Genomic DNA, 20,597 nt, shown 5'->3' on the forward strand with positions numbered 1-20,597 from the left:
CGATCTTCTACGGTAAGGCACTGTTGAAAATACAGTATTAATGCTGTAAAAACAATATAATGTATCATTTGAAGGTGAAATCAATACCTTATGAACAGATTTAGATAAAATAAAATAGACAGCTGGGGGTCAAGGAATAAATTGATTTGATTTAGATAATGAACAGGATGTTGACTTTTCTTTTTGTTCGACATTGGCAGAAGTTTGTCCTCTCCCACTGTGCTCCGCTTCGCCCCATGATCTTGTCTTGCAGTGATTATTTTAGGGCTGCGCGATTAATTGAAATATTATTGAATACAGAATATGGCCAAGTGCAATATGCAAATCACAGAAGCTGCAAAAGCTTTTTGATAAAGGTAAAATGTGTCAGCGTTATAATGAAGCACTGTGGTGCTCTAGAGATGCCAATACCTACAAATCATGTTCTCCAGATTTAAGAGAACATATTTTGTTTGGTACAGTCCCCGAAAATTCATTGAGAATGAAAATTTCAGTGAAAATTGTGATGAAAAAAAAATAATTCCTACTCTTCGTAAATCATATTGCAATTGCAGTATGTAAAAATAATTGCAATATTATTTTCATACCATATCGTGCAGTGCTACAATGTTCTTTATTTCTTTCATGGCTCATTGGCTATGGTTGGATGAACTTCTTTATGCACCACTGTCATGACACAACATGACATTTACAAGAGTGCATGGGTGCACTTTGATGTTCATTACATAACGTCTTTTTCCAGATGCTACAGGGCATAGTGATGGTATAAGGCACGTATAGGCGTACTGTCATACTCTAAGCATCTTGCACAACACTGAGGAATAAGTGCTTTATGGCTAATAAAAATATGTAATCTAAGAAGTGCATGAGAAAATGAAAGAAAGGACTAGAAACTGATACTGAGGATTCAAATTGAGCCAAAGTTATATTTAATGTATTATTAAGTGATAAATGCACCAGAGATTATGTTGATGGTTTTTAATAAGTAAGTGTTTAAGTTTCATGATTTCACAGTTTTTACAATAAATATAATAATGACTCTCCTGGTATTCTCAACTCTTTGTGATCAATGAACCCTTCTTACATTTGCATGTTAGGACTAATGAGGACGAAATATCAAACAAATTCTCATCCACTTTGTTCTTTGTCCTCACAGCCTGGAGACAAGTGATGTCAGTGGGGTGGATTTTTGGGATGGTGGGGGCACTTTGCCTTTATTAGACTGCACATTAATGAGAGACAAAGATAGGAAATATTAGAGGAGAGCAAGGGAAATAACATCAAATATTCTCAGTCAGAATCAAACTGGGGACGTTTCAGTTGCATTATGCATCTTAGACCACTGACTTTTATTTAAATAACTGTTTGAGACCCAAAGAAGTGATATTTCACATTAGCCAGCTGCTTAACATGTAGGCAGCAGGCTACATGCAAGATTGTGTTCACTGAGCTGTTTGATGAAAAAGACTGGAACAAGACACTTGACACAAAATCTCAGTATGTATCCAGAGAATCAGCTGTGAATGTCAACTGTTGAGTTACAGCACGTTACCTCACACACACTTGGGATATGGCGTCCAGTGATAATGTTGATAAAGTTTGCTTTATCCAGTTATAACACCACTACTGTTTTTATGATGCTACAGTCTGCTACAGTAACTGCTACGACTGACCTGTTCTTGTATTGTCTTTATTTTTACAGAAATATCATCAGTGCATGGCTGGACTGCTCGTCCCACCCTATGGTGTGATGGAAAGTGGTTGTAGTGCTGACAGTAAGTAACGCTCAATTGCTGTTCATCTGAGTGGTTTAGACTCAGAGATCACACATTTTATCAGTTTCATTTCACAGTTTATTGACATTCTCATGGTAAAGTATTCCTTGAACTTTGAATTAAATTTGATTGTAACAGGATCTGACAACATTTGACAGTAAAATATCACAGTGCAGGTGCTCCTAAATGTACAAATGTTGCAGTCGGTGCACATGATTTGATAGTGTTCAGTGGTTTACTTTCAGCTGCTTTCATATTAGTTACTCAAGATATAAATCTACAGACAAGAAAAGGCTCAACTGAAATTATGAAATGATAAACTTAATGCATTTTAAAGATGGTATGCAGGTACTCGTATATTGTTTCTGATCTGAACTCATAACACAGTAAATGGGTTCACTTTACTTAACTATAAATATTCCCAGAAGTAACTTTCATAATGAGATTTCACAATTTATAGGTAGTGTAATATAACGTAGATTCTTATTTCGTACAATATGTAACAATATTTCTGTCTGCCTAACTCCATTACTGTCCGACCCGCCTTTATCCTCTTGTGATAAAGTCTGGTACTTTTATTATGCTTTTCTGTTGCAAGTTAACTCAATATTGACTTAGCTTTGCTCAAACAGAACACTTAACTTGCTTCAAAGTCATATACCATAAAAATGATGAACAGCACTGAGAAAATCCAGAGAGTCATATCGGCTTACTGGCAATGAGTTCTCTGTATATTGTCCTGTATTTTTTAAAGACTTCATAAATAATAGACATATTTTAAACAACATGTTTCTCTATTTTATGTTCCAATCACAGTTTTTAAAGAACTTATAATCTCAAACACGGACTGAAATGTTGAGTTGACTAACTTCTGCAGCCTTTTTTGCTGTGTTTAAAAGTTGATGTGTATTCAGTATTCATCACTGTTACATACTGTGGAGCAGCACTGTAAGAGTAGGGCTCTGGGTGTTTCTGCAGGATACAGTACAGTACTTCTGGGATTTACAGTATGCACTCTATGCATGAGTACACCAACAGAGAAATCACACAAGCGTCAAGCAGCTGGAGGCTGATGCACTCTCCTGTACAGTACATCCACAGTAGCTTAGTGGTTTTGTAACTGTAGCAGCTAAGTCGAATGAATTAAACATGTTTTAAATAGTTTTCTTAGTCACAAGAGCACAGTGCTTTTACAGTACAGCACTTTGGTGTTAACAGGTGGAGCTTTTAAAGGCAGCAGTACAACTTCATCTGAGCACCTTTAAAAGCACAAACACGCTTGTTTTTTAACAAATTATTCAATGAATTTAAACACTTTGCTCTCTGCTCTCTCATTTGACCTTTTAGCAACAAGTCAAATTTTAGACTTTTGTAACTTGTGTCTAATCTTGGACTAATCTCTCATACTGCAAACTGTATACTTGATTCCTATTGATGTGATTCAATTGATGTGACACTTGAATGAGTGGCGTGATGTCACATGGACCAGCATGGCAGCATCACAAATAAAATGATGGACAGCTGTGTTAACTTCTCAGAAAAGCAATAAACAAGCACATATTATATGCAGACTCGCAGCATATAAATAGAAATGCACCAAAATGAGACTCTTCTTTAAAGTGGCTATAATCGACATTCTTATAATGACAGTGTACTAAATGTGAAAGGGGAACCTAAAGAGAATAATCACCTGAATCTGCAGCTTTAAAACAAGTTAAAGCTCATTGTCAGAATTTTACTGTTTTGGTTCACTCTCACTACCTTTATAGTGTCATTTTCAACAGAGAAGTTCTAGAAACCCACTGTACACTACCTGCTTAGTACCAAAAAGACACAATTAGCAACAAGCTGGTGAACATAGTGGAGCTTATATCAGCAAAAGATCCAGATTTTTCCCTCAGGAGTTGGTAGTGACAGAGAGTGAATATTGGCCAGAAACCAAACTGCAAACAGAGATAATCTTGCCCCGTAAGAGCTGGATGTGTAAATATGCAACTCATGGCTAACAAGAAAGGACTTTAAAGGTGTCAATGTGGTCTTTCCTTTCTCCTACTAAAGCTAACATTAGATTTACATTACAATATACACAATATGTAAATAACGAAACACATTGTTATTGATTTCCAAATGACTGCAGTGTTCACAGATGTTTCTAATGTATTCAAATCTCTACTCTAACCCTAATCGTGATCTCATTACTGACTGTGTTGGCCTAAAACACATATCCATCAATTTTGTAGTTAACTCACATTTGTATCATGCATTGTATTTTTTTCCAACTTTTCCATTATTATTTTTCCCCGTTGGACATTGTTTGTCCAGTGGTTAGGAGGTCTAAATGTTAACACCCATTATGCAGCAGGAAGGTAACAATAGCAAAGCACATTTTCAAAAATAACCAGGAATTTAACATAGCCAGGAAAACAGATGCTTGAGTTTTATTCTTGGATGTATAGTCGCAAGCATATTGTTACACTTCTAGCGATGTTCCACTTTCTATGTATTGTGTGGATTCTGTATCTGTTTTCGTGGTATCAGCAGTCTGAGAAGCACGTCTAAGAATAGCCGAGTTTTTCCCTGCAGATACAGTTGTGACTGAGCAGCTCTGACTGATTGTGCTATTTGTCCTGGAGGGGAACTGTACCAGCGTAAACACTGAGAAATAACCACACCCTAAAAACCATCTGCAGGACTGTCACAGAGGAAAAATGGGAAGAAATAATTTCTCACTGATTTACATTTTCTTTAAATGGTAAATGGACTGTACTCGTGTTGTGCCTTTTTAGTTTTCCGACCACTCAAAGCGCTTTTAAATAATGCCCCAAAGCTGGAATAGCATAATTGGGAATTTGGACTGGAAAGCTGAGACACATACTTGATGCCTCCCCTGCATAAGTCAGTGCCCCTCTTGTGCCCCCCCAAAAAAGTCTGGATACGCCCCTGAACACATGAAAGCCTGAATTATTTATTATGTCAGAACAATAATTGAAAATTAAATAGGATAGTCATTGAAAGGAGATATAGTGGAAATAAAATGAATAAGTAAACAGAAATATAATGGCTACTGATAAAGTTGTGGGTACATTTTCTGGGTCGTGATGATGACAGAAATTAGTGGCATGTTTGTTTGATTGGAAAAGCAAACAAAACAAACAATAAAAAGTAGAATAAAATAAGACATTTGGCTCACATGATCTGACATTTGAACCAGAGATAATTGATCTAAAGTTTCAAACAGCTGATCTGCTGTAGAATCTGATTATTTTGGATAAAGATATGAGAGGAGAATTAACAAAGCTTAAGGACTCCCTTGATTTCAGCCACATCCTGTTCAAGAATATGCAAAAAGCACATTAAAAAATAGTGTAAACATTGTTAAGTATTTTATAATGTTACTGGGAAATACAATGTAAATGAATTTGAAGTAAGGACTTTTTATGGCAAGTTACATGCAGCTTGTTGTTTATCTGTTTGCTACAGGAATCTTTACTTGCTGGCAAACATTGCTCAGTACTGTCTCTGCTGTATTGTTAATTGCTCAGTACATTTTTTTCTCAACACATGGACCTGCAGGGGTTCTGTACTGTAAAATGTTTCTGTGGTTTGTCTGAGTGAAAGTAGGACACGTTTCTCTGTGATCTCTGTTTGTTACAGATCACAAGTTACTTCATAAATATACTCTCTGTTTTTTTTCCCACCAGGAATGCCGGACAAGGAAAACATAAGCAACAACTCATTTGTTTCAGTCTCCAAACATCAGAATAAGGTAGTTTGCCTGATACGCATGAATTATTTATGTGATGTAGTGTTGCCACATGTTATGAAAGACAGAGAGAGGCTGTGAGGGTGAGATAATGCTGGTTTATTGGTTTTTTTCCTGTCCAGCAGAGTGTTACTGTAAGTGAACAGTTTGGCAGCGAGTTAGTAGTCTATAATAACTCATTCTGTGCTTCTATTTTGCCTGACGTAACAGCATCCTTTACTGCTAAGCACCTCTCCAACAGAAGATGGAAATGAGCGTTTGTTTAAAGCTGGTCTAAATATAAGCAAGATAACTGGAGTTTTTGTCTCCATATATAACAGTTCCTGTCCCACCTTTCTCCTGGTGTCGTTTCCTGACCACCGGCTAGATAACGTGGCACTACTGCAGATTTATGTTCATGCTTCCTGCATATGTTGTTATGTAAAAAAGAACAACCCATAGCTTGCTTTACTTGTTATGTAACAAACAAACAACTTACTTTAATATATATATATAAATAATAAGTATGAAAGCTCAGCTTCTTTGGGTACTGAGTGGACACATTTTCTTGTAAATAAATGATGAACTTTAAAGGCTTCACATAAATGCATGAGTTACGGTGCTCTCTGAAGCACGCAGAATGCATTTTGAAATGTCAAAGCCCTGCAGCCCCCACCGTGGCCCCAGCAGGGACAAAAAACTGAAACACCATGTCCATACAATAATTCACCATATCTGTGTCTTATTTAAGAAGCTGAATGCGTCAGTCAAGACTCTTGTAACAGACTATTATTTTGAGGAATATAGAAAGCCATAAGTTCAATTAAAATGTTCAGCTAATAAACACATAATGTCTAATGTCTCACTAACTGAGTCATACAGTAGCAGCGAGGAAGACATCCTGTAGCCCACAGTCAGAGGAAACACACCCATTATTTGACTTGTTGTTTCTCTGATGTCTTTTATCGCCAATTTATAGACAACAAAGCTTGAATTTCACCCAATTTCTGTGCTGTTGAGTTTTGTATCATCAGAAGAGCTACAGTTTCATTGTCATCCATGATGTATTTCATTTCAATTCCTCTTATATTTTGTTTCATTTTATTTTGCAGAAGTCATTCATTGAAAGTCCAGCCAAACCCCACCTTAAATGCATTTCTCAGGTAGTAAATTCAATCACCTTCTGTATGTAGGGACCAATCATTACCTGTTTGTGTGGCAGGTACTCAGTAGGACTCTATTGTGCTGAGATTTAACTTGAATTCTACTGTGTAGGTTCCCTCTGAGAAGATCTTGCGGGCGGGGAAGATTCTCCGTAACGCCATCCTCTCCAGGGCGCCGCACATGATTAGAGACAGGAAGTACCATTTGAAGACGTACAGGTTAGTTGGCATCTTAATTCTTTGTGGAAGACTGCATTATTCAGTTCAGTTCAAAATACCAGATTTGTCCCTGAAGGGGCAATGTAAGGCATGCTTCACAGGTTCATTCACACACATAAAAACTACCTAAAAATACAAATATGATAATCTAAAAATTAAAAGAAAGAGAAGAAATCTTCAAAAATTTAATTCATTTCATAGCTGGTCAGTAGTGACCAACATGTCAAAAGCACAAAAACTGCCAAAAGTGCAAATCAAAATTTAATGGCTTCTGGAAACAACACATTTGTGACAGTATTAACTTAAAGCTGTACTAGTTCATATTCTTTATTAACCATGGATTAATTGCATTTTGTCATGTTTCAGCTCATTGTTTTGGTTTTCTGGACTTCAACTTCACTGTGTTGTAGTGTTGTTTCTAGGAGCAGCAGACAGCTGTTTTCAACAAAACTTATCTCTAAAAACACACTGCATGCTCGAGCCCTGCGCTGGAATATTTACCTAATCCTTAACGCTTTCCATTACCACCCATTACCGCGATATGTGTGCTGCTGTTGTCTTTTAAGAATACAGCTTGCTGTGCTGCCCCCAAGTGGCCAAAAAAATAATTCAATCAATTAATTGCTGTATTACACATGCCGTAAATAGAGCTATTATGCTCTATTATAATAATTAGATACATCCAAATTGCTGTCAGTGATTTTATCCACATGCGCCAGTAATAGATTTGTCATTATTTTGATCAAGATTCAATAGTTACATGTAGTTTGTCATGAGAATACAACACTAATGTTTATTTATTTGATAAAACTTTCATTATTCCAATGTTAATACAATGGTTGAACACCCTGTTAAGAGTTTAGTAAAGCAACAGAAATAAAAAAACAAGAACAGGCAGATTCAATTGACAGACAATAAGCAAGAGTCAGACAAAACATATCAAATTACTCAGCCTTGTATAAGATCTTATATAGACTTGTGTCTTTCCCAGGCAGTGTTGCGTGGGGACAGAGTTGGTTGACTGGCAAATGCAGCAGAGCTCATGCGTCCACTCTCGTATTCAGGCTGTGGGCATGTGGCAGGTGCTGTTGGAAGAGGGTGTTCTCAACCATGGTGAGACTCTGTGTGATGTCTGTGTCTGCACACGTCTAAGTGCCAAACAGAGATTTTAAATTCAAGCCCTGCTGTCTGTGTTGTGTTATGACGCAGTGGACCAGGAGCTGAGCTTCCAGGACAAGTACCTTTTCTACCGCTTCCTTGATGACGAGCAAGAGGATGCTCCTTTTCCCAGCGAGGAGGAGAGGAAGGAAAGCCAAGAGGAGCTGCAGGACACCCTGCTCCTCCTCTCGCAGATTGGACCTGACGCCCACATGAGGATGATTCTGAGGAAACAGTAAAAGCAATCATCTCTAAAGCAATATTAGATAAAGTGCATCTCTGTGATGGTGTTGTAATTTCATTTACATATTTCCTGTGTTACAGTCCATCTGAAAGAACAGCAGATGATTTGGAGATCATTTATGAAGAGCTGCTCCATATAAAGGCCTTATCGCACCTATCCACCACTGTGAGTACAGTCAGTAGAAACCACGCTCAGCTCCTCAGACTCTTGTCACATTTAAGGGCAGAGTGGCAAACGGCAACCACTTGTGCATGTGTAGTCATCTCAGCACTGATCACAAATATCTATAAATGTAAAACTGAGTGTCTTTTTTCTGGCCTCAATTTTAGTAAAATCTGTTTTACACCAGGAGAGTATTGACTAGCAGGAAAAGTTTGCATGGTTGCCCTCTTTCTGGTTGCTCCCTGTTGCTCTGCTAAGTAAAAGGAATTTGTGCTATTATTGATCTTGCTGAGTTATAAGTCTCCCTTGCTTGCACAGGTAAAGAGAGAACTGGCAGGAGTGCTGATCTTCGAGTCTCATGCCAAGGCAGGAACAGTGTGTAAGTAATGTGATAAAATAAGTCATGATGATCTTTCCTGAGGAAGTGGATGACATTTTTAAAGACAAGCTCTATAGAATTTAATTTATAAATAAATATATAATATATAATATATAAATATACCAACCAAAACTTTGTTTCTTTTCTCTCTCAGTGTTCAGTCAGGGGGAGGAGGGCACATCATGGTACATTATTCTAAAGGGCTCAGTCAATGTTGTCATCTATGGAAAAGTAGGTATTTTCCACGGTTTCTAAAAGAATTGAAAACTGATTATGTAGCTCTGACTGATTCACTGCTCAGTAACTGATTAGTACACTGTGTCGCGCAGGGGGTTGTTTGCACTCTTCATGAAGGAGACGACTTTGGAAAGCTCGCTCTCGTCAATGACGCCCCCCGCGCTGCCTCCATTGTCCTGCGAGAGGACAACTGTCACTTCCTGAGAGTAGACAAGGAGGACTTCAACCGGATTTTGAGGGTGAGTTTCTGTTAAACATCTAGTGATGCTTTTACAGTGAAAAAAAAAACAAAAAACAAACACTGTTGCCCTCTGTTGGCAAAAACCCAGAAATGCATCCATAAGAGTTATTTAATGTGTCCTTTGAGATCCAACCCTCTGCACCCATTAGCTTAGTCATCCTGCTAATACATTGGTGATGACTTGTGTTACTTCAAGCTAGAGTTAAAGGCTTAAAGGGTTAAAGGGTTAATAAGCTGTGGATGCAAACTTTATTCTGGGATCTCTGATGCCATCTTGGATTTCCTGTTGAGGCTCATATACAGCAGCAAAGATTTAAGAGTAGGAACTGGGGTGTAAATGGTTGTTATATGCTACCAGAAAGCAGAATATGCTGCTCCAGCAGGTTTGTACAGAGTGTAAAGAAGAAGAACCATGTTATAACCCCCCTTCATATACAGTTTCCACATATGTTTCTCCGTCAGTTGCTTTAAAATTGTTAAAATAACTTTATTTCACACTGTGTGACCGCATTACTAAGAGAATAATAAGAACAGTAGTAAGTGCTTTTAATCTCTAGTTTAAATAATTTGACATTGCTCATGAAATAACATTAAACATGGCCCGTGTTAAGACTTGCACTGTATTATTTGGCAATGTTGCATCGTCAGGAACTCTGTTTAAACCTCCTGCTTGCTCAAGTAGACAAGCCAACTAATCCACTCTGCTCAGTGACCGGGGCCCGGTGTCATCTCACTGCGTCTGCAGGAGGGAAAAGGCCTGATTCACAGAGCAGGGGGGTTAAGTTCAAATTTGAGGTTTACTTGAGTATTTCCATTGAATGCAACTTCATACTTGTACGTTTTACTCCACTACATTTGTCTGATAGCTTTAGTTACTTGTTACTTTTCAGATTACAATTTGCCATACCATTCCTGTTCAGTAAAAACCACGTATCTCTGAATTTGGTGATTTTTAATTTTTTTTTTTTAAGTTAAACTATTTTAAAAACTCCTAAAGGCTTAAAACAGAGCTGTTTTTATGAACTCTTATAGAATATGATGCATTGCTGTAGATTAAACTACTGAGTTCTTTTACTTTTGATACTTTTAAGTAGATATAGCTGATAATACACACTTTTACTAAAGGTTAAAAAGCTTCAAGTAAGTGGTATTTAGCTAAAGTAGTGGGTTCAGATATTCTTTCCACTACTCTTTATAACCTGCCTTTCTCATGTGGTTGTAAAAGAGTCACCTCATATCCACTCAAACAGAAATAGGCTCAGATAGAACAAAATTCAAATTTTCATTTATTTAACCAGGAAAGCGATTAAAAATCAAAGGACCAAGACAGACAGCTGCATAAAATAAGAATAAGTAAATAAAAACAGATACAAAACAGACAGTATTACAACCCTACAAACACACACACACACACACACACACACACACACACACACACACATATATATTATAACACCCTAGAGTATAAAAGAGCAGTCCAAGCCTTCCACCCAACAATATCAGTTTAAGCATCGATACCCTAACAATTCGATTTCCAGGCATTTCAGAATGAACGAATGAATCTGATTGTAGAGTTTTAAAACTTTCTGTAATGTATTCCAGTCTGAGGGTGCGGAGTACCACAACATAACTTTTCATATATCCATACAAACAGTACAGACAACATATACAGTCCCTGGACCGAATAAATACTATCCATAATGCTTCTGGAAAACAAAAGGACAGGAGCAACACGAGAATTGCTTTTTATATAAAAATATATGGGTACATACAACCTTCTAGTGTATTAAAGTATGTGTTTCCTTGTGTTGAATTTTGTCAATTTCATCACATGTCTCACCTTGCTTCCTATTAATACTGTGTATTAAAATGATAACATATGAGACACGTGTGTGTGTGTGTGTGTGTGTGTGTGTGTGTGTGTCTTTGAAGGATGTGGAGGCCAACACGGTGCGTCTGAAGGAACACGGTCAGGATGTTCTGGTGTTAGAGAAAAGTCTCAGCAGCAGTCGAACCTCCAGCCATGGAGCCTCATCATCCCACTACAAGTAAATGTACCCACAATGCACTTCACTGCAATTAACACAACAGAACTTCATTTACAGACAGGAAAGAAAAATCTTATTGAATCATTATGGGCCATGTAAAATGCTTACTGAGTATTAATAAGCAGTATATTAACACTGAATAAATGGTTTATATCACAATGTAGTTGTAATGTAGTTGTAAGCAGATATATATACAGATAATACAACCTAATTTTTTCCTAAGGAATTAATTGTGATATTTTAAGATAATTTTGCAGTCTGAAGTAATGTAGAATAACTTAACTTGATTTAATGTGTGGTCATCATCAGATCTCATCTAAATACTAAAACCAACAATGTGTTACTCCATCTTGAAATACTTTCTGACTTGCCCAAAAAAAAAGGCTGAATAATGTCCTCAAACTTTTTTTATTTGTAAATGTTACTCAAAAAGGAGTAAATTGTGTATTTGTTGGGGACTATTTTCAGGTGTGGATTAATACACATTTGGCACTCTAGTTTGACACTTGTGTGACATTGACTCAAAATCAACTACAGTGCCCACATTGGTTGTAATGAAGGAACACCTCACCCAGCTAGTCTTTGGCTACACAGACTTTGTTGGTTCACTGTCGGTTTTGGTCTTTTCAAGGGTTTTTTTGACAATAAGACAAATATAAAATACCACTAGCCTTAAAAACTCTGAAAGTTCACTGGGCTCAGTATCAGTCAGTGTGACCAGCAGATGAAATTACTTCCAGGCAGCACGAGCACAGAGTGGTCCTGTGCACTGCAGCCAGCGAGTGTTATCCTAATAGAGGCATCTGTCACTGCACCATGGTCACTGTAATACAGAGAGACACATTAATGGTAATGATGGGCCTGGCTCCTAGGGGAAAAAGAAGGCCTGGCAAGTCACAATTACTTGTTCAGGGTCGCCCTCTAATCAACTCCGCTCCTCACACATGAGAGTGTCAAGACTGTGTTCTCCCTCCTGAGTGGGGAAGACACAACATCCTCAGATACATACACCTCCCTCTTGTGATGCCGTTATCAAGTAATGAAAACAACCGAGGCTGGATTTTTGTTGATTTTCCTTTTTCAGAGAAGATGCCTCTACATTTTTTTGGCTTCTCCGACAGCTCTTAGCCCAGACTCCCCTTAATTTTCAACCGGCCAAGAACTCTGTGATTGTAAATAGGATTGTTATCAAATGAAGCAATCACAGCCAGGCGTTCAAGTAATACAAATCAGTCTAGGGCCAGAGCGGTGTCATTAAGCATTAAGAGCCAGTGTTTCTTGATTAGTGAAGGGTGTGTTTCATTCTGTGTTGCTCCAGATACAAGGTAATGTCGGGGACTCCGGAGAAGATTTTGGAGCACCTCCTCGAAATGATGCGATTGGATTCTCAATTCACAGAGTCAGGTACTGCTCCGCACGCAGCATTCAGTCTGTCAGATTAGTGCGATCTAATACAATCTATCAATATGACCATCATTTACTGTGAAGGGTTTTCGTCTATGCGGTATATTTGTTCTCTCCTCCTCTTTCTCAGCGTTTCTCCCCTCTGTCCTCTGCCTGCTGCTCTGCACTGACCTGTTTGTTCTCATCTATAATTAGCCACACATCACAGAGCTGATCTAATTACTCTCGCTTGTGTGGATACATATGGTTTTCATTTGCCTGCAGAGGTGACAGAGACAGGGCCATGTGGGTCTGATGGCTCTGGACACTCTTTGATCTGCTCTTACACTTGCTTCACATGTGTGTGACATAACCTTCTCCACCTTTTTTTGTCACAGACTCATCCTTAGATGACTTTGTGCTCACACACTGTGTCTTCATCCCGAACAGTCAACTATGTCCGGTGTTGATGGCCCAATATCCTTTCAGCACTGTGTTACCTAATGTGGTTACATGTTCCTTTCCATCCCTGTGAAACTGACCTCTACTGACATTGTTTTGATCTTTAACTGCTGTGCACCTACCATGCCCAGGCCTTGCAGGGCTCTGAGCAGGAGAAGCTCGACTACACACTTAACAACAAGCGCAGGGTGATCCGCCTGGTGATGCAGTGGGCTGCTGTGCATGGAGATCACCTGCAAGAGGAGGACGTCTCGGTGGCCTTCCTAGAGGTCAGCATATACATATGACATTATAATGAAATGTAATGCAGTATAATAATCAAGGTAAAGTCAACGTTTTTATTTGATTAGTTTTAGTTTAGTCTTTCAGTAACAGTGTGTTATGTTGGAGACCAGTGGTTCTTAAGTACCCCCTGACCAGGTCAAACATTTGCCTATATAAAGAGGTAAAATACAGCACTGCACCATCAGTGTCTGATTTATTTAAACACTTAAATGCTTAATTTCCATTTTTATGTTCTTTTGATAAGTTGTACTTATACAGTTAACAATAGCAATGAAAATAGGAATATTAAATATCAAATGTCTTTTTTTTCCTCATAAGTAAGTGTAAGTACAATTACGGTATCCACAGATAACACATTTCTCCTTATTTCCCTAAATATGAAATAAGGAGATATTTGTAAAGAAGTGAATAATGACAATCAGGTCAATAGTTTATACAAATGCATTTATGGAGGAGGGTAAAACAGGGAATAATACCCAACAATAGACACAAATATCCAACACAACTGCAATTAAATTTTGTGCTAGTCACTGATGAACTAACTTTTTATATTGGTCACACAAATAACACTATAGCTCTATATATAGACTATTGACTTTACTACAGGAACCTTAATTTACAACAGCAAACAAACTCCTGTGTCAGAGGTGACCAGTTAATAGGACACCTGCTAACCAATCAGAATAGAGATTTGCACTGTATAAAACAACACGATTTATTTCATGAAAATAACAAGTAAAGACACAGGTGGTCATCCTGTTTGTTTGGGGATTCAGAATATGAATGATCCTTATTAAAGGTTCACAACATGATGCACTGTTTTGTTAATCTAGTTTAAACATAGTGGCTGCTCTAAGCAATAAGGCCGGGTAATGAATATTGACTGCATTTACATGTTTGTTCTTGGATTTTTGGCTATAATATATAATATGATGTATAATATAAGTTATACTGAGTGAATATGTGGTGCCTGATACCGATCACTGATTGGTCACTCAAGCTAAGTACCAGCAGGAGACATTTTCCAGCAATTCACTCCAGATACATTTCTGAATTATGAAATTACTTTTTGTTTCTTTTAATAATTCATCTGAACCTTCTTTTTATTGAGAGCTTGTTGTGTTTTGCAGGAGTTTCTTGTGGCAGTATCGAATGATGCCAAAGTGATTCCAGCCCTGAAGGATCAACTAACAACACTGGAGAGAATTGTAAAGCAAAAGTAAGTTAGTGTTTTTAAGGGGTTGTGAGATGGATGAATCTTGCACATAATCAATGAGCAAACACACATAACCTTAGGCTTATTGTTTCATGTTTTAGCACCGAAGATGCCAGAATCTCACAGAAAAAGGTACGATACCGACTCTTTTCCTTTCAAATTAAAGTTTATATGTACATTTTCTTGTTTTGAGTGAAAATATGTGATATGATGCCTGAATCTGTTAAGCAGCACAAAGTCCTACTGCGGCAGTTCAGTATGGGAGATGAGAAGCTTCAGAAACGTCAGCCCATCAAGAGCAATGATGAAAGTGAGTAAAAGGACATGAATCCACATGTTTGAGTCAGTGAATGATACAAAGTTTGTCCCAGACGAAGGATCATAATTCTGTATATTGTTGCTACGTGCTGATGTTACATTTTATCTGCTGTTTGAAACTTTATTTAGCTAAATTTGTCTTTATTGAAAAAACAACAACACTCAAACTGGTGTTGTTGAAGTGTCAGTGCTATATAGTGCATTGGTTATAAGAGAGTGGATCCTTTCATAGAGAGACTATTTGGAAATTCACGCTAGACTATTTTTAGTTTATCTCTCTAATCTGTCTCCGGATGATATACTGAATTAATATGTGGTCAACGATTTGTTTGTTTTGAGTTAAGTTGCTGTCTATCTTCTACTGATAACTACTACTGAAAACTGCAAACCCAGTACTGCTTTACCACTCCTTAATTCCTTCCTGTTGACAGTCCCATATTTGTTCTGATTCACGCCTCCAGTTCTGCTCAAAGTCTACTGCTGCGACCACACCTACACAACAATCCGTGTCCCCGTGGCCGCCTCAGTCAGGGAGGTCATTGGTGCTGTGGCCGACAAGCTGGGGTCAGCGGAGGACCTGCTCCTGGTCAACCTCAGTTCGGCAGGAGGTGAGAGCGGCAGCAGCTACATGTTAATCAAATGATTGGAGACGGCACAAGGGAGGGTGCAGGGTGTTATACTAATTAATCCCCAGCCGATTTAGTGAGAAATTAGCTGCCATTTGTGGTGAGTTTGCTGACTGGGAATGGCTGCTACAGTGTAAGTGCTAAAGAATGGCCTTTGGAGCAGCTTGAGACATTGAGCACACATTGGTGCTGCTGGTGCCTTCTCCTTACTGCAGTGATTGTCTCTGATGCAGCTCTTACTTGACCTGCACTTTCCTTATCAAAGGCCAGTAAACAAATGCAGAGCTGTTGCTGCTCTCTGGCTTGGAGTTGATTATCTGGAGCTGATATACTGTATCTCCAACCAACTGAATGAACTTTGACTTTGCAAGGAAAAATCAAGGCTGCTAGCTTTCACATATTGATAATATAGCATGAAAGAGCTCTTGTAGGACAGTTTAATATTAATATGTGGTGTAATATTATAATAAAATGGTACCTTACCTTTACTCTACTACCTCAACCAATTTGTTCAGTATTTTTAGAAATTGAATATATTAATATAACAATATATATTTATTTTAAAAAGAGTCTACAGCCACGCTAATGGCTCTTTGCGGCTGTATCTGCACAGAGGAGGGACAATGCACATTAATTAAAATGAGCACTTGAGTCCATCATGTAAATGTGCCAGATTTAGGCATACAGGCTAATTTTCATCTGCAGTCCCTGACAGGATGGTGGCATATAAGACTCAAAGAAAGAAAACGTACAGAAGCACATAAGCACAGACAAATATTAAAACAATGTCATAACCATATGAGGGCAGACAAAATTACATAAGCACAGACAATAGTAACAGCAGCAGCAGCTAAATGCTAACATTACAAGGATACAAAGTTGCAGGTTAGGTACTCATGCAAACACATTTGATTGATTAGCAATAAACACAAAGCTGCAGCTAATGGGAACATCATAGTTTTGTGAGTAGTTGGAGCCTATAAATGGACAGTTGAAGTCGGAAACTTTGACCTGATGATGTACGAGAAGATGAAGTTATTGCAATTCATCCATAATCATCACGGTAAGAGAAAAAGTCAGAGAATCACAGAAGTTTGATGGATACATCACCTGGGAACCATGAGTGTCTGTACAAAAATAGTGGATAAAAACAGCAGTAGAGAATCCTCACTTTGTTATTTTCATATGATTGGGTGCGACCCTCGTAGTTTTAGAGTTCGGACCTTTTTTATCCCTTATGTGTTACGTTTTTATTCTACAGAGAAAGTCATCTTCAAGCCCAACGATGTTTCAGTGTTCTCCACACTCAGCATAAATGGACGTCTGTTTGCCTGCCGGCGGGATCAGTTGGACTCTTTGGTGGGTTAATCTCCCCCAGGAAACACACATTACACAGCACATTCTCATCATATAACAGAGGCTCCTCTGAAACCTCATGCATAGCTGTAACTTTTCATATTGTTTACTGTATTTATCTTCCATGCCTTTAGGGTCCCGCTAGCTTTTAGGCAACTTTGTAACTGTGCTGTTTTTTATATCTTTATATGTGAATCTTTTAATGTATTTTACACTACAGTATCTTGTCTTTTCTTTTGCTTCTTTTTAATATTTTAATATATTTTGCAGATCTAAGTGGATGTTTTTTTTTCTTGGTTTCTAGACCCCTTTACCTGAGCAGGAGGGTCCCTCTGCAGGGTTCCTGGCCAGCTTTGAGTTAATGAGCTCTAAGGATGTGGCTTACCACATGACTTCTTATGACTGGGAGCTTTTTCACTGTGTACATGAGGTATGACTGTGAGACAAGGTGCCATCAGCAGAACTGATTCATTATATTTTGTCTCCTTTAAAGTTGTAAAATGCTAATAGTACACCTGTTTTAATGTTAGAGCATGAATTGAAGGTAATTTGGTTAAGTTTACTTTCAATTGATCCACTCTTTGTTCACATCAGTGTTTTTCTTTGGTTTCCTACAGCTTGAACTCATCTACCACACATTCGGGAGGCAAAACGTCAAGAAAACCACAGTGAACCTGGACCTGTTCCTGAGGAGGTTCAATGAAATTCAGTTTTGGGTGATCACAGAGATCTGTCTGTGTTCTCAGCTCAGCAAGAGGGTGCAGCTTCTCAAGAAGTTCATCAAGATTGCCGCCCAGTAAGTGGACCTAGTTTGACTGGTTTGCAGTTTAATTACAACTACTCTAACTACTCTAATTTACGTTTTAATGTTTTGTGTCACAGCTGTAAGGAGTACAGGAATCTGAATGCCTTCTTTGCTATCATTATGGGAATGAGTAACCCAGCAGTGTGCAGGCTGAGTCAGACCTGGGAGGTGGGTACCTGTCCGCAGTCAAAATTAATGAATGTATCCTGACTGCAAGTTAACCTTTAGTGTCATCTGTCTTCACAGAAACTTCCCAGCAAGTTCAAGAAGTTTTACGGGGAATTTGAAAACTTGATGGTAAGTTGAAACAACTCACTGTGCGTCTTATATCTTTGAGATGTAAGGTTTTCGCTCCAAGCATACGCTGAATTGAAAATCAGCATCGTTGCACCGTCAGCTGCTCGAGTGTTGCTTTAGCAGCATCGTCCGCTGCCAGGACCATGATGGATCTGTTTAACATGGTGACGGCAGATCTCAGAACAGTGTGATTGTTTCCACAGGACCCGTCCAGGAACCACCGGGCGTACCGACTGACAGTTGCCAAGCTGGAGCCTCCCATCATTCCCTTCATGCCGCTGCTGATCAAAGGTCAGAGCCGTTTATTTGATGACAGTTTATTTTTAATTCAACATCATTATGACCTGCACGTCAGTTGTTCTGTTGTTGAATTGCTTCTTCAAAAGCTTTACAATTGGTCTTACTTCACTTACTGTGTTTCCTTGTTTTTCGTCCAGACATGACGTTCACTCACGAGGGCAACAAGACGTGTATCGACAATTTGGTCAATTTTGAGAAAATGGTGAGGCTCTGAAAGGGTGCAGATTATCGTCTAACAGTTGTACATCTTTTCTCGGCCCTTTGTTTAATAGACGATATCTGTTGTTGATTATAGCTCTTTTGTCTTTCAGCGGATGATAGCTAACACGGTGAAGATACTGAGATACTGTAGGAGCCAACCATTCAGTAAGTGTGTATCCCAACAGTTTGATCACAAATAATACTTTACAGCACTGGGTTGCACCAGTTATGTGTAAGTGCTCTCCTAAATGATGGTGTAAAGTCGACATCTAATTAGTTAGTAACTTTGTCAGCTACTAAAATTGGTTGCACCTTGGAGGTAAAGTAATGTATGGTGAGTGGCCAATAAACACATCACATAAAATAATGATGCTTTGAGGCAGAAAAACTGCTGTTTTATCATTTCCATTTATGATTTATGTAACTTACCTCTGTGGTGCAACCGCTTTTAATGCATAAATCACAACTTAGCAATAATTTACATTATAACTAGGCTAAGTTTGAGATTAAAACTGCTGTTGCAACAGGCTCCAGTATAGATTAAAACAACAAAACAAAATTTTTTATTAATCTTTCCAATCGAAACAGGTCCAGATTCACCTCTGGCCAGCAAGAATCACCCAGAAGTTCGGACCTACGTACGTCAGCTCAACGTGATCGACAACCAAAGGACGCTTACTCAGCTCTCTCATGGACTTGAGCCCCGCAGGTCTTGAAACCACTCAGGGATAGAAATGTTACACTCTGATGCTGCTTCACTACATGACATGTGCTTGTGTTCGGATGAATTTACTCCAATACAGGCAATCACATGGAGGACCTAATGACGTATCAGATAATGAGATATTGTTTCAGACGCCGTTGCCTGACTTGTTAAGCCTTTTATTACGGTAATTTGTGATATTTTAACAACAGTAATTGTTGCTGGGTGAAGTACCTCTCATATCACTGTGCTGCAGAGTTCACCATCATCCTCAAGTCAAACAAGAGCGACAGTGGAAGACATTTACAATGTTTGGGGGGATCTCATTCATCAGATTAACATTTCAGACGTAAACACTATGTGATGCCGATGCTTTAAGAATGCAAAGTCTTGATATTCCTGATATTCAGTTGTTTCGTATCTTTTGTATCAAACAATATTTATACATATTTAAGTTTGTGAGAATCTTATGTGTTGTAAACTGTAAACAAATATTTATTTTGACCTCAGCATGAAAACAATTATTATGATTGTTTGACTTTTTATTCATGTGAGCACATTTCTCTTTGGAGATACAGTAAATGTCTGAAAAACTTTTGTGTGCTTTAAGTATTAAATATTTTAGATGTATTTATACGTTGTACTGTCATTATTGTTTTGTCTTGAAAGTTAAAGTTCAATTTATACTGTACATTCTCTACAACTTGTATGTATTGTAATGTGTGATTACTTTTAAATTACCTTAAATTTATTATAGATTAAATATGCATGAAAGAATTTTGGTATTCAAAAATGTAAAGCAAGCCCTGCATTGTTTATATGTGTCAGACTGATGAAATGAAGACTGAAGACAAAGTTTTCAGGTCCTTTATTTATACAAAATGTAAAAATAGTAAAAAAAAAACTTACAAAACAAAACCCCTTAACGATATGATAAACATCATCAACAGAATCTGAACATTATGATCCTAAATGCAGAATCTGTGGTAGCTCTGTATTGGATGGCACTAACTTGTGACCAGCGAGTGTATTTTGTCTATGAAATCTTAATATGTAAAGTCAGCAGCGGAGGAAAAAGTAGCTACAATATTTACATTTCTAAATAAAATGAAAACGAGTATAATGTAACATAATATGTAAATAGGACTTCTCAAGTAAACACCTCAAAATTGCACGTGAGTACTTGACTAAAAGTAACTAACGTCCCACCACTGATGGTTTAACATGAATGAGCTACACTGGCATTTGTGCAGCAGCAAAACACAAGGTAATTGAAA

General features: G+C 38.0%; 1 protein-coding gene across 5 annotated transcripts in view; it reads left to right on the forward strand.

The window, feature by feature from the left end:
• The window catches only part of rapgef4a (Rap guanine nucleotide exchange factor 4a), a 37,003-nt gene extending 17,053 nt beyond the window's left edge, over positions 1–19,950 (forward strand). For 3 of the 5 annotated variants that reach the window (XM_051404731.1, XM_051404735.1, XM_051404736.1), the window contains 27 exons: positions 1,703–1,775; positions 5,477–5,541; positions 6,630–6,680; positions 6,793–6,899; positions 7,891–8,012; positions 8,109–8,292; positions 8,382–8,466; positions 8,782–8,842; positions 8,997–9,073; positions 9,172–9,318; positions 11,253–11,368; positions 12,687–12,772; positions 13,150–13,228; positions 13,332–13,482; positions 14,629–14,717; positions 14,816–14,846; positions 14,946–15,024; positions 15,494–15,640; positions 16,920–17,017; positions 17,319–17,444; positions 17,632–17,810; positions 17,897–17,987; positions 18,066–18,116; positions 18,320–18,407; positions 18,554–18,618; positions 18,728–18,782; positions 19,206–19,950. In XM_051404731.1, the coding sequence (XP_051260691.1) occupies positions 1,703–1,775; positions 5,477–5,541; positions 6,630–6,680; positions 6,793–6,899; positions 7,891–8,012; positions 8,109–8,292; positions 8,382–8,466; positions 8,782–8,842; positions 8,997–9,073; positions 9,172–9,318; positions 11,253–11,368; positions 12,687–12,772; positions 13,150–13,228; positions 13,332–13,482; positions 14,629–14,717; positions 14,816–14,846; positions 14,946–15,024; positions 15,494–15,640; positions 16,920–17,017; positions 17,319–17,444; positions 17,632–17,810; positions 17,897–17,987; positions 18,066–18,116; positions 18,320–18,407; positions 18,554–18,618; positions 18,728–18,782; positions 19,206–19,333 (2,631 nt within the window). In that variant the 3' untranslated portion in view covers positions 19,334–19,950. The remainder of the gene's footprint in view (positions 1–1,702; positions 1,776–5,476; positions 5,542–6,629; positions 6,681–6,792; positions 6,900–7,890; positions 8,013–8,108; positions 8,293–8,381; positions 8,467–8,781; positions 8,843–8,996; positions 9,074–9,171; positions 9,319–11,252; positions 11,369–12,686; positions 12,773–13,149; positions 13,229–13,331; positions 13,483–14,628; positions 14,718–14,815; positions 14,847–14,945; positions 15,025–15,493; positions 15,641–16,919; positions 17,018–17,318; positions 17,445–17,631; positions 17,811–17,896; positions 17,988–18,065; positions 18,117–18,319; positions 18,408–18,553; positions 18,619–18,727; positions 18,783–19,205) is intronic. The other 2 variants (XM_051404732.1, XM_051404734.1) reach the window with 2 other exon arrangements.
• The last annotated feature ends 647 nt before the right edge of the window (positions 19,951–20,597 follow it).

This window comes from Dicentrarchus labrax, unplaced genomic scaffold (genome assembly GCF_905237075.1).
Source record: "Dicentrarchus labrax unplaced genomic scaffold, dlabrax2021, whole genome shotgun sequence".
Taxonomy (NCBI): Eukaryota; Metazoa; Chordata; class Actinopteri; family Moronidae; genus Dicentrarchus; species Dicentrarchus labrax.